Genomic DNA, 12200 nt, shown 5'->3' with positions numbered 1-12200 from the left:
GATTGGGGCCTACTTTTTCTTCTATTAGATGGAGATTCTCTGGTTTAATTCCTAGGTCCTTGATCCACTTTGAGTTGAGTTTTGTGCATGGTGAGAGATAGGGGTTTAATTTCATCTTGTTGCTTATGGATTTCCAGTTTTTCCAGCACCATTTGTTGAATAGGCTATCTTTTCTCCAATGTATGTTTTTGGTGCCTTTGTCTAATATAAGATAACTGTAATTATGTGGGTTAGTCTCTGTGTCCTCTATTCTGTACCATTGGTCTACTAGTCTGTTTTGGTGCCAATACCATGCTGTTTTTATTATTATTGCTCTGTAGTATAGTTTAAGGTCTGGTATAGTGATGCCACCTGTTTCACTCTTTATGCTAAGGATTGAAAAACAGAATTTATTTTAAAATTATTTGACTAATTGTTTTTCCAGTTAATAGACTTTCATGTTTAACCTGCCTTGTATATAACATATATTCATATGTTGAGGCCTCATGAACAACCACAAATTCTTAATCAATTTCAAAACTTTCTACTCAACCCTAACCTGTAATCTATTTAGGTTTCTCATCAATTATGAAGGCATAAGGTAATAATTTATAGTTGGGAAACACAGATTCAATAGCAAATCAGTACAAATATTGACTTCATATATTTAATTTTTTATTATCTTTACAGATTGAAATACTGTGATGAGACTGTTCCTATAACCCTTGATCCACCCACAGAGTTTCTTGGTCCTCAGAAAACAGAAGACATCCCAAGAGACATTGGAATTTGGTGTCCAAGGCATCTTAAGACTTCTGTGGGGCAAGGCTATAAGTTTCTGGGAATTGATCAGTGTGCACCTCCATGTCCCAACATGTATTTTAAAAATGATGAGCTAGAGTTTGCAAAAAGTTTTATTGGGATAGTTTCAATATTTTGTCTTTGTGCAACTCTGTTTACATTTCTTACTTTTTTAATTGATGTTAAAAGATTCAGATACCCAGAGAGACCAATTATATATTACTCTGTGTGTTACAGCATTGTATCTCTTATGTACTTTGTTGGATTTTTGCTAGGCAATAGCACAGCATGCAATAAGGCAGACGAGAAGCTAGAAGTCGGTGACACTGTTGTTCTAGGCTCTCAAAATAAGGCTTGTACCATTTTATTTATGTTATTGTATTTTTTCACAATGGCTGGCACTGTGTGGTGGGTGATTCTGACCATTACTTGGTTCTTAGCTGCAGGAAGAAAATGGAGTTGTGAAGCCATTGAACAGAAAGCAGTGTGGTTTCATGCTGTTGCATGGGGCATCCCAGGTTTTCTGACTGTTATGCTTCTTGCCATGAACAAAGTTGAAGGAGATAACATTAGTGGAGTTTGCTTTGTTGGCCTTTATGACCTGGATGCCTCTCGCTACTTTGTGCTTTCACCGTTGTGCCTTTGTGTGTTTGTTGGGCTGTCACTTCTTTTAGCTGGCATTATTTCCTTAAACCATGTGCGACAAGTTATACAGCATGATGGGCGGAACCAAGAGAAACTAAAGAAATTTATGATTCGAATTGGAGTCTTCAGTGGCCTGTATCTTGTGCCCTTAGTGACACTTCTGGGATGTTATGTCTATGAGCAAGTGAACAGGGTTACCTGGGAGATAACTTGGGTCTCTGACCACTGTCGTCAGTACCACATCCCATGTCCTTATCAGGTAAGAGCTATCACTTGGATTGTGTTATATTTATTTTTAATGTACAAAATGTTCCTGGAAATGTTCTTGCTTTAGTCATGGACTGAAAATTAGATTTCAGATGACAAAATCCAACAGACATAGGGAATGACACCCAGCTAAAACTAGGGTAAGTGTCCCAAGAGTTCTTTCTTGAGTTGTAGCTTCATTTGTGACAGTAAAAAATACTTCCTTTAATTATTCTTTTGAAAATTAAGTTGGGTTGCAAAGGCAGATTAACAGTAGTGAAGAACAGAATCAGAAGTGCAGGCCTATAGGCCTCATCAGAGGGAGAAAAGGAGAAGTAATTTCTGTTGAATTATTTTTACTTCTTCAGTAGTAGGGGAACTCCTATTTGAGGATATTTAATTTGATCATTTTATCTTATAACTTTTGCATAGTACATGCTTATTAAATAATTTGATTTTTGCTTAGTCCATTCTGTCATTTCTTAACTGAAAAAAAAATACAATTGAAACAAAATCTGTCTTGCATGTTTCTAATGCTTATGATTAGTTTAAGGGTGGTGTTTTTGAGATTGAAACAAATTTCTGAATATATAAAATTTCTTAAAGCATTTGAGTATTTTTAATATTAATTTTATTTTAAAATAGATTTTATACATTATTCTTGAATATTGATGTATGGTAATAACTATTATATCAAATTAAAAATTATCTTACATATATAATCACTTTAATATTACTTGCAAATGCCAGTAGGTTGGAAGTAACCTAAATATCTTTGAATAATTTATGGTTCATCCACATAATGTAACATCTTTAAAAGGAAAAAAAAAAAAACCTCTGTGTTGCTTGTAGAATGGTCTCTGAGAAATATAAGCAAGTGCCAAAAAAGCAAGATATACAGAAGAATGTATAATATTTTTATTCTTGTACAACATTTTAAAATAAAATTTGAAGGTTTATGCTTGAAACAAAAGTATAATTTTAATTTTTGTGAAATGTCTTCATTTTCACATTTCACTAATATTTACTTTACTATAGCCAACCAAGTTTTTATAACATAAACATAAATGTGTAAAAGACTAAATATAAATTGTTATAATAACTTATATTTTATAGTCATGGTAAATTATGGTGAAGGAAGGTGAATAAACATTTAGAGGTTATTGTAAAAGAACTGCTGTATCTGTAGGGCCAAAAAATTAGGACAGGATTTAGAAGATCATTCCTAAATACTTTTCAGTATTTTTTCCTTCCAAGATATGGAGAGATGTAGATATAGGTACAGATATATAAAGGTTCTTCATTCAGAACTTAGGTAAAAATGTGCTGCATTTTGTTCTTATAGTATGTTATTTCAAACCTTCTATAATAAAACACACTAAAGATTTATATTTAAGTTTTACATTGACAATATAGACTTTTTTTCTGCATTTTAAACATATCAATTTTTTTTGTAGGCAAAAGCAGAAGCTCGACCAGAATTGGCCTTATTCATGATAAAATATCTGATGACATTAATTGTTGGTATCTCTGCTGTCTTCTGGGTTGGAAGCAAAAAAACATGCACAGAGTGGGCTGGGTTTTTTAAACGAAATCGCAAGAGAGAGTAAGAACCTATTGAATCATCTGCCATTGTTTTAGAATAAATATATCAAAATATCAAGATCTTTTACCTAAAATGGTAAAAGTTCAACTTCCAGAACATCCTATGATATATGCTTATCTATAATCCCTTTTAGTTCCTTATGAACATTATATATAATATACTGTAGGGTTATTTTAATTGTTCCCCATTTATTTGATTAATGAACTCTTTGTGATACAAATCTCAGAACCATAAATCTTTGCATGAACAAGTTTTCAAAATCTGAAAAATTGCATTAAACTGGGCTGTGTGTGTGTATGTGTGTGTGTGTGTGTATGTATGTATGTATGTATGTGCGCGCACGTGCGTGCGCCCCCAGAAGTGCTTTACCACTGAATTACATCCACAGCCCTTTTGATTTTTTCTTTTGAGACAGGGTCTCACAAAATTGGTGAGGCTAGCCTCAGACTTATGATCCTCCTGCCTCAGCCTCCTGGGTCACCAGGATTACAGGCATGTACCACCATGTCCAGCCTAACTGGGCTTTATTTTTTGTGTGTGCTATATGATTATCCCATATTTATACACCCACACTATAACTTCACTGTTAACTTGTCGACTTTAATGTTAGAAAGAAAACAAATTTAAACAAAGACCATTAATTATATTCATGTCTTTTTTCTTATGGTTTACTTTCATATTTGATGTATTTAAAAATACAAATTCAGTGAGTTCCTTATTTTATGTTGGTTTGAATTTCCTTGCCCTCATTCTTTGATTTTTGTCTGTTTGATTTCTTGTCAGTTTTCTGTTTCTGCTGATAAAAGCATGTAAGTGCTGCACAAAAGATTTCACTCCATAAAAATCTACTATTTCATAGTATTTATACTGCAAGATTTTATAAATAACACAAATCATATAGAATTTCTAATTTAAACAATGAGAATTTTTGGCAAAAGATTTATGATTTCCTTTATGACTTCTATGACACTTGAAATCTATTGAGTAAATTCTCTCCTTGAATTTTCCTACAGTCCGATCAGTGAAAGTCGAAGAGTGCTACAGGAGTCATGTGAATTTTTTTTAAAGCATAATTCTAAAGTGAAACACAAAAAGAAGCATTACAAACCAAGTTCACACAAGCTGAAAGTCATTTCCAAATCCATGGGGACCAGCACAGGAGCTACAACAAATCATGGCACTTCTGCAGTAGCAATCACTGACCATGATTACTTAGGACAAGAAACTTTGACAGAAGTCCAAACCTCTCCAGAAACATCAGTGAGAGAGGGGAAAGCAGACAGAGCAAGCACCCCCAAATTAAGAGAGCAGGACAGTGGTGAGCCTGCCTCCCCAGCAGCCTCCACCTGCAAACTCTCCGGGGAGCAAGCCAACAGGAAAGGCCAGGCAGGCAGCATGAAGGATAAGAGCAATGTGTCTGAGGGTTCTCGGAGTGCAGGAAGGTAAGACTTAATTTTGTTATCTATAGTCATCACAGTTTTAATTACTCATTATCCATTTTTTATTAAAGCATAACCTATCTGGCAAGTTAGCATTTTATGATATGACATGTCTACTCTTTAATACAGGGATTTGGGGTTTGGGCTATAAGTGTACTATTTATTAGTTTGATTCTTCACTTGAAGAAGAGTTTTCATATATATATATTTTCAAGAAGGAAAATAAAGTTCATTTCCTGTGGCAGTTGTTAAGCATTGCTGTATATTTAGATAAACATTTACCATTCCTCTGAAACATAGACTAAATTTTCATTAATACTACATTATAATTATGTCTGAAAGGTGTCATGATTAAAGATGATTACAAAATCTTTGTTTTCTGGATGGGAGAAGGATATTGACATTTTTAATGAATTTTCTCAAATGATTATAAGAGACCCAAACACAGGTCAACACTAAGTTAGCCAGAATGCTGACAGCTAACTAATTTTAAGGTCTCAAGATTATCTTGTCCCGGGCCAAATGCACCTTCTCTGTGTTTTCATGATAGCTTTTGTATACCTGAACTATGTAGTTGGATATATACTTTTATCCTTCACTATATTTGAAAATCCTCAATGGCAGAACTAAAATCTTACTCATCTTTTTGTTCCCAGCCTCTTTCATGGTGTCTTGTCCTTGGTAGGAAATCCACCATGCCAAACCATGAGCAGTAATCTGGCCTCATTATCTCCCTATGAAACACAAATGCTCAACTATGCATGGGTAGCACTTGATGAAGTTTCTAAGGTTATCAGAAACTATTTTTTTAATTATTTGTATTTTGAAGTGTTAGAGTATACTAAGAGTTTTAATGGCTTATTCTCTGATTAAGATCTACATTAGTTGGGGGTAAAACTCATGAAAAATGAATACCAGTAATAAGGACACCTGACATCATATTTGTGCTTATATATGTATGTATGTCCACTCCTTTTCTTCTAAATAGGGTAAGTCCAAGGAGTGATATTACTGAAACTGCCCCAGTGCAGAGCAACAATTCACAGGCGCCTAGTTCTTCAGAGCCGAGCAGCCTTAAAGCTTCCACATCTCTGCTTGTTCACTCAGCTTCCGAAGATAGAAAAGAGCAGAGTGCTGGCGGTCATTCAGATACTTGAAAACATTTATCTTATTACTTTGAAGCAAATACCTGTTACACTGGAGGTGACCAATGCACTGTCGTAGGAGAATCACTGCTGGGCTGGGAGTGTAGCTTAGTGGTAGAGGACTTGACTGGCATTTATGAGGCCCTGGGTTCAATCTCCAGCCTTGGGAGTGGGGGAAGGAATTACTGTTACATTCTTCTTTTGCACTTAAAGCTTCATTGTCTACTGTTCTACTGGGAAGGGGGAAAAAACAGATTTCAAGAATAATACAATTCACTTCCACAAAGATTAGTGACAGCAATATGCCTGAAAACTAAATTGTGCAGGTTAGTAATATTTTTTAAATTGTGTGGGAGGAGCAATTAGAGGAATTTCCTTTTCTATTTATGAAGATTCTACTTTTAGAAAGTATTTTTAAGATTTTTTTATGCCACTTCACTTTTCTTAATGGAAAATCAAGATTTTTCTTTGCTTAAATATTTAAACGTACCCTTGTACGCACGTCGTACGTATATATATTTGAAAATAGGCTTACATATATTTGAACTTTTGGGAAATCCTGGAAAATCAACTTAAATATTTTATTACATTATTCTGATGTTTTTGAACTACTTTGGTAGCTTTTACACTGAACTTCTAAGAAAATTGAAAAATAGTATTATAAGATAAAAATAGTTCAAAAAAAGTTGACATACCAAAACATTTTATAATAGGCATTCAATTTTTAAAATCCACTTATTCTACATTATCATCTTACATGTGTGAATTTTATTAAGTCTTATTATTTTAGAAACTTCACATCTCTATCATGCAACTGAAATAAGGTGCTTACTACAAGAGTGTATGATGTTGATTGTGTTATGCTGCTCCCTGATCCTTTGCATTTTTTAAATAAAATGTCCTAAAGGATTAGTAAATGAAATTTTAGTCTTTTATAAATTAAGCCAAGTGCAATTATTTCATTTTTTAAATGTTTATGACCACCCAACATTGCATTATGACCATTTAGATTTGCTTATGCTTTTCCTTTAACTTCTTTTTTTTTTCCCCTACAAAAACTGTGTGCTGTAGTGTCTTTCTCAGATGTTATGTAGAATTCATTTCTGCAGCTAAGTAACTAAATATTCAAAATGTGTTAATATTTTTGGTGCCAATCAAATGGGAAAAAAAAGTCCTGATAAAATGATCTTGTACAACTTACTTTAAAATATTAAAGAATTTTTAAAATTTTGTTTCTCATTAAGTATTATTTCTTAAAGTTTTTTGATGCTTTTGATCTATTTAGCATACTATTAAAGCATATAAAACAATTATCATGTACTGTATGGAACATGTTGTAAATATTAACTTTTCCACATTTGTAAACAGATAACATTGTATACAAGAACTTTGTTTTATGTGATCTTTTCATTAATAAAATCTTCTTTGTATAAGAGATTGTTGAGAATTCTGTGATTAGGTGTTATAATCTTGGCCCAGGAAGTAGTATATTTTTCACATTAGTGACACCATGACTAATAAGCCAAAAGCTTCTTTTTAACTGAAGAAAGACAACAGGACTCTTATTTTTCATCACAATTTCTTCCCCTAAGAGTTAATTATAGGGAGAGCTGGGGTGATGGGCAAGTGAAGCAGTGGAAACTCAGGACCCTGTGTCACCCACGTCCTCATGGGCAACGGATTCAGGGTCACTCCCGGTGAATTGTGCTGGCAACTAAAAAACCATACAAACACAGAAATACTTTTTTTTTTTTTTTTTGGTGGGGGGTCAGGGGCGGCTCTGCTGCCTCAGGGGTCAGCTCTCTTGCTGAAGGGCAGGAGGAGCTAGGGAGGCAGAAGGCAAGAGAGGAATGCACCCTGAACCCGGTATTTATTAGGGGAAGACATTCAATAGAATATTCCACCCAAATAAGGCAAGGGCTTGTGTTACAACTAAACTTTGGGGTGTAGCCCAGTTCTGTTGTGTGTAGTCCAGTCCTATTGGGTGACGCCCAATCCCAGAGCTGCACTTCCTTGCCCAGCGAAGGTAAGACTTATTTGCTTCCCCCTGCGTGTGATGCCAGTTCCACACCCCCAGTACTCAAGGCTAAGGATGCGTGCTCAGTTCCTGTTCACGCCCCCACCGCGCCTACAAACCTGGATTTGCAGTAGATTAGGTTATTTGGACAGAATCCAAAAAAGAAAGTTAAAATATACACATGAAATATCACATAAAATATTTAAAAGTTTAAAATTCAACACAGGAAATAATGAGGTACTACATACCTATGAAAATGGGTAAATCCAAAAAACTGAAAATACCAATTTTCAATGAGATGCCAAGAAACAAGAACCCATTCATTGCTTATGGGGATGCAAAAATAGTACAGGTTAGCAGTTTCTTCCCACATAAACATGGCCTTATTATATGACCCAGCAATCATGTTCTTAAGTATTTATCCGGTTAATCTATGCAGAAAATCCACCCTAAATATGGAGCATAACTCTTCCCTCCCTACATCTGAGCAGCAGAGAGTGACTTCTTTCTGTATTTGAAAGAAGGAAGGGGCATGTATAGCTCAGTGGTACAGCACTTACCTAGCATGTGCAAGGCCCAGTACTATAAGAAAATGAGCCAGGCACCATGGTACACATCTGTAACCCCAGTGGCTCAGGAGGCTGAGGCAGGAGGATAATGAGTTCAAAGCCAGCCTTAGCAAATTAGAAAGGCCTTAACAAATTTAATGAGACCCTGTCTCAAAATCAAAAGGACTGAGGATGTGGCTCAGTGGTTAAGCGCCCCTGGGTTCAATACCCCATACCAAAAAATAAAAATAAATAAGATTGTATTTTAGTAATAGAGGAGGTGTGAAGAGCAGCTTCTGCAATGAAGAAACCCAACAGGTACTATCTCCTCACTACTCAGAAGGTGGTCAAGGTCAATATCAACAGTGATAAAGTCATGTTGAAAGTATTTAGCTTCATATGATGTGATGAAATGGCACCTTACCTCTGTGATCTTCCTCCCCAAAACCCATAATCTCAGTAGTCATGAGAAAAATGTCAGATAAATTCCAGAAGATGGACATTTTACAAAACACCTGTCTAGTACTCCTCAAAAGCAGTCATTGGCATTATTATTATAAACAAGAAAAGTCTGAGAAATGGCCAGAGCCAAGAGGAGCTGAGGAAGACATGTACCTAAATGTAACATGGTATCATGGGGGGGGGATTAATTAGATAAAAAATTAGATAAGGGTTTGGGGTGTAGATCAATGGTAGAACAGTGGGTGCAATTCCCAGTATGGCCCCAAAATATATTTTTTAAATTAAGTCAGAGTAGGCTGCCTGTTAATATTAACAATCCTCAGAATGTTAGTATAAGAAGCTATTATCATTCATGTGACAGGGCAAATGTTTTTGAGGCAGATTTCCAAAAGATTATTCAGCCTTTCTGCCCACGACTTCTATCTGTAGCTCTGCCATCTTTTTCATAGAGAAAGATTACCCAGGAAAAAGTGTCATGAGCCAGAGCTGGAAGTGGCACATGACATTCCCAGCTGCATTTCATTTACTGGAATTCAGGCACAAATTTATACTTAAGGACAAGAGGGGCTAATAAATGTAGTCTAGATGTGCATTTGGTAGGGAGAAGAAATGGATTTGGTGAACCATCAGTCAGCATTGCAATCTGCAAGTTTGAGGTGTTGAGTAAATCTACTAATATAATGGCATCTTCAATTCTTTAAATAACTTTCCTTGTATCTATCGTTTAATATACTGCTAGATTTGAATTATAAGTGATTCACTTAGAATAAAAATTTTCATCTATATCTGCCTATATTCTAAATGTTCTATCAACCTTGGGCTTAATACTCATAGTAAGCTTGAACTTTAAAAGTATTAACTTTTAAGAGCAAACTTCAAAAGTATTATCTAATTTTTTTAAAAGTAGTTTTTCTTTCTCATGAGACCAGGAGTGTGGGGGCACTTCACAGTATCAGAGGTGAAATTAATTTTATAAAGAATTTTGTATCATTTTTCAATCAAGAAAGTTGAGTTAAACTTCACAATCCTATGGGATTTACATTTACAGTAACATGAGCAGTGTGCAGGTATACCCAATGACAGCAGAGATGTGATAAAATGGTATTTCACCTTGACAGTCTGCTACAAACCCTCAAAAGAATTTCACAGAAAGCCACCTTTCAAAAGGACCCAGTCCACCCATTTGGCATCAATAGCCATTATGCTGTTAAGGGTTCCAAAAGAATCTTAGCTAAACTTTCCTGGTGAAACTAGACCAAAAACAGCTTGTAATTGCCACCCATCATCAAAATCAGAGTTTTCCTGCTTCCTTTCCCTCATTTGCTCAGAAATGTACCACTGTTGTGTCTAGTTATTGCTGCTGGAAAGTTTTAACATTGCCAAGGCAGGCACCTCTCAGGAAATGAAAGATACAATTTGTAATAACCACAAGAAACCCTGCCCTTACTTTTCTGCTTGGAAAGCATAATCTTTAAAACCCCGTTGGCCACAGCCTAAAGCAGAAGACTTTGATTCCAGATGGTAAAAACCTTAACAGCAGTCACTGTGATCTGTCATGTGCAGAGACTTTTATTAACTCGCAACGGCAGTGTGTCCATAAGGAGAGTAAAGAAAAATTAAAAGGCTAATCCAAAATGACCAAAGGCTTTGAGACCCAGAACTAGATGACAGTGGAAAGAGACACAATAAAGGTCACAGTGAACATGACTAGTGGAGGGAACCCAAAGGGAGCAGTTGGAAAAGAAATGCAATGAAATAAAAAGGAGGAAAGACTTGTAGTGGTAAATGCTAAACAGAAATGAAAATAAATACAAAATGATTGCTAAGAGGACTCACATGGTTTTAATATACCTAGTGAAAAGAGTCTATTAAACCTGACATTTAATGCCTGTTTATAAATATACTATTATGTACTATTACATTTTGAATACGTTGAGAAGAAAGGCATGGAATCAACAAAGATTTAGAAAGTTTTTCCTAAACTCAGAAGAAAGTAAAATATCTAATACATTCTCTCATTTTCCAAAGTACTAACAAGAGTAAAGCTTTCTAGTTTATGAGTTTATTTTCTCAAGGGCCTATACCAAGATCTCGTCCATTTAACTGTCAGGAAATAACCAAATCTTAAGAGTTAGATGCCACACTTGATCTGGAAAACTTGCCAGCAAACTCAAAGCTTCCTTAGTGGTTTTAGTCCTTCTCATGGCCACACCAGTGGCTTCCATGAAAACATTCATAAAAAAGAAAATCGCAGGTCTGTAAACAAAGTTGACACAGGCAAAACCGTTGCTGGGGCTGGGCTGTAGGCTCAGTTGGCAAAGTCCTTGCCTAGCATGTGTGAGGCACTGGGTTGGTTCCTTAGCACCACATAAAAATAAATAAATAAATAAATAAAAGGTATGTGTCCATCTACAACTAAAAAAAAAAAGCCCTTGCTGGCATTTTGTGCCTCTTAACAGCCACCTCACTCAGTACAGGCTTCTGTGCAAAAGAAGGCCACTGTGTTTCTGGAACTTCCCTGTTGGCAGGCTCCAGGCAAATAGAAAGCACAGTAAAACAAACCAGTAGGGCTGTTTCCTCGACTGACAGTCATCACTGCCTCTTTGTCACTGGTCCTCAGACTCCAGGCAGGCTTTCCAGGCTTACCCTGAATACCAAGTGGCCCAAACACATTTTTATGCTGTTGGTAGTGCTACAGAACTCAGGCCTCTTGTGTGCTAGACAGGTGCTCCACCACTGAGTTACACCCTCAGCCTGCAAAAGTGTTTTTTGTGAAAGCAAAGACCACAGAGGAGGAGCACAACACATCCCAAACTGGGAAGAGGGTGGCCCCAGGGCTTTGGAGACTTTGGTCAGAGGCTAGCTCCCCTGGACACTGTGAAGACAACAAACAAGTGACCTCCACTCCACAAGAATAATGAGTGGTAGAGATTGAATTCATGTATATAAAATTAAGTTCACGGTCATGGAAGCTCCAAAGGCATTGTTAAGTGTTAGAAAAAAAAAAAAAAGAAAAGAAAAGAAAAAAAGAGCCAAGTTGCAAAATTACACTTGTAGAATATGTAAACAACACAACACTTTGTATTTATATATGTAAACAAGACTTTGTTTTTACTATGGTTACACATATGTAGATTTTGCAAACTTCTGTTATTTTTTAACCAATATGACAATTCAGGTCAACCAAGACATATAGATATAGATATAATCATAATGAATTTCATTATTTTTAATATCAGTCTAAATTTTTCAACATTATTGCACAATAAATAAACATTTCCTTTTATTCAATTTTGTAAAAACTGCAATATG

At 35.6% G+C, this 12200-nt stretch overlaps 1 protein-coding gene across 2 annotated transcripts in view; it reads left to right on the top strand.

Moving 5' to 3' along the window:
- The window catches only part of Fzd6 (frizzled class receptor 6), a 39204-nt gene extending 31908 nt beyond the window's left edge, over nt 1-7296 (top strand). For both annotated transcript variants that reach the window (XM_078016833.1, XM_078016834.1), the window contains 4 exons: nt 670-1684; nt 3129-3277; nt 4291-4719; nt 5705-7296. In XM_078016833.1, coding sequence (XP_077872959.1) covers nt 670-1684; nt 3129-3277; nt 4291-4719; nt 5705-5873 — 1762 coding nt within the window. In that variant the 3' untranslated portion in view covers nt 5874-7296. The remainder of the gene's footprint in view (nt 1-669; nt 1685-3128; nt 3278-4290; nt 4720-5704) is intronic.
- Nucleotides 7297-12200: the final 4904 nt, after the last annotated feature.

This window comes from Ictidomys tridecemlineatus, chromosome 7 (genome assembly GCF_052094955.1).
Source record: "Ictidomys tridecemlineatus isolate mIctTri1 chromosome 7, mIctTri1.hap1, whole genome shotgun sequence".
Taxonomy (NCBI): domain Eukaryota; kingdom Metazoa; phylum Chordata; class Mammalia; order Rodentia; family Sciuridae; genus Ictidomys; species Ictidomys tridecemlineatus.
Note: the sequence above shows the minus strand (reverse complement) of the source record. Positions and strands in the feature narration are given on the sequence as shown.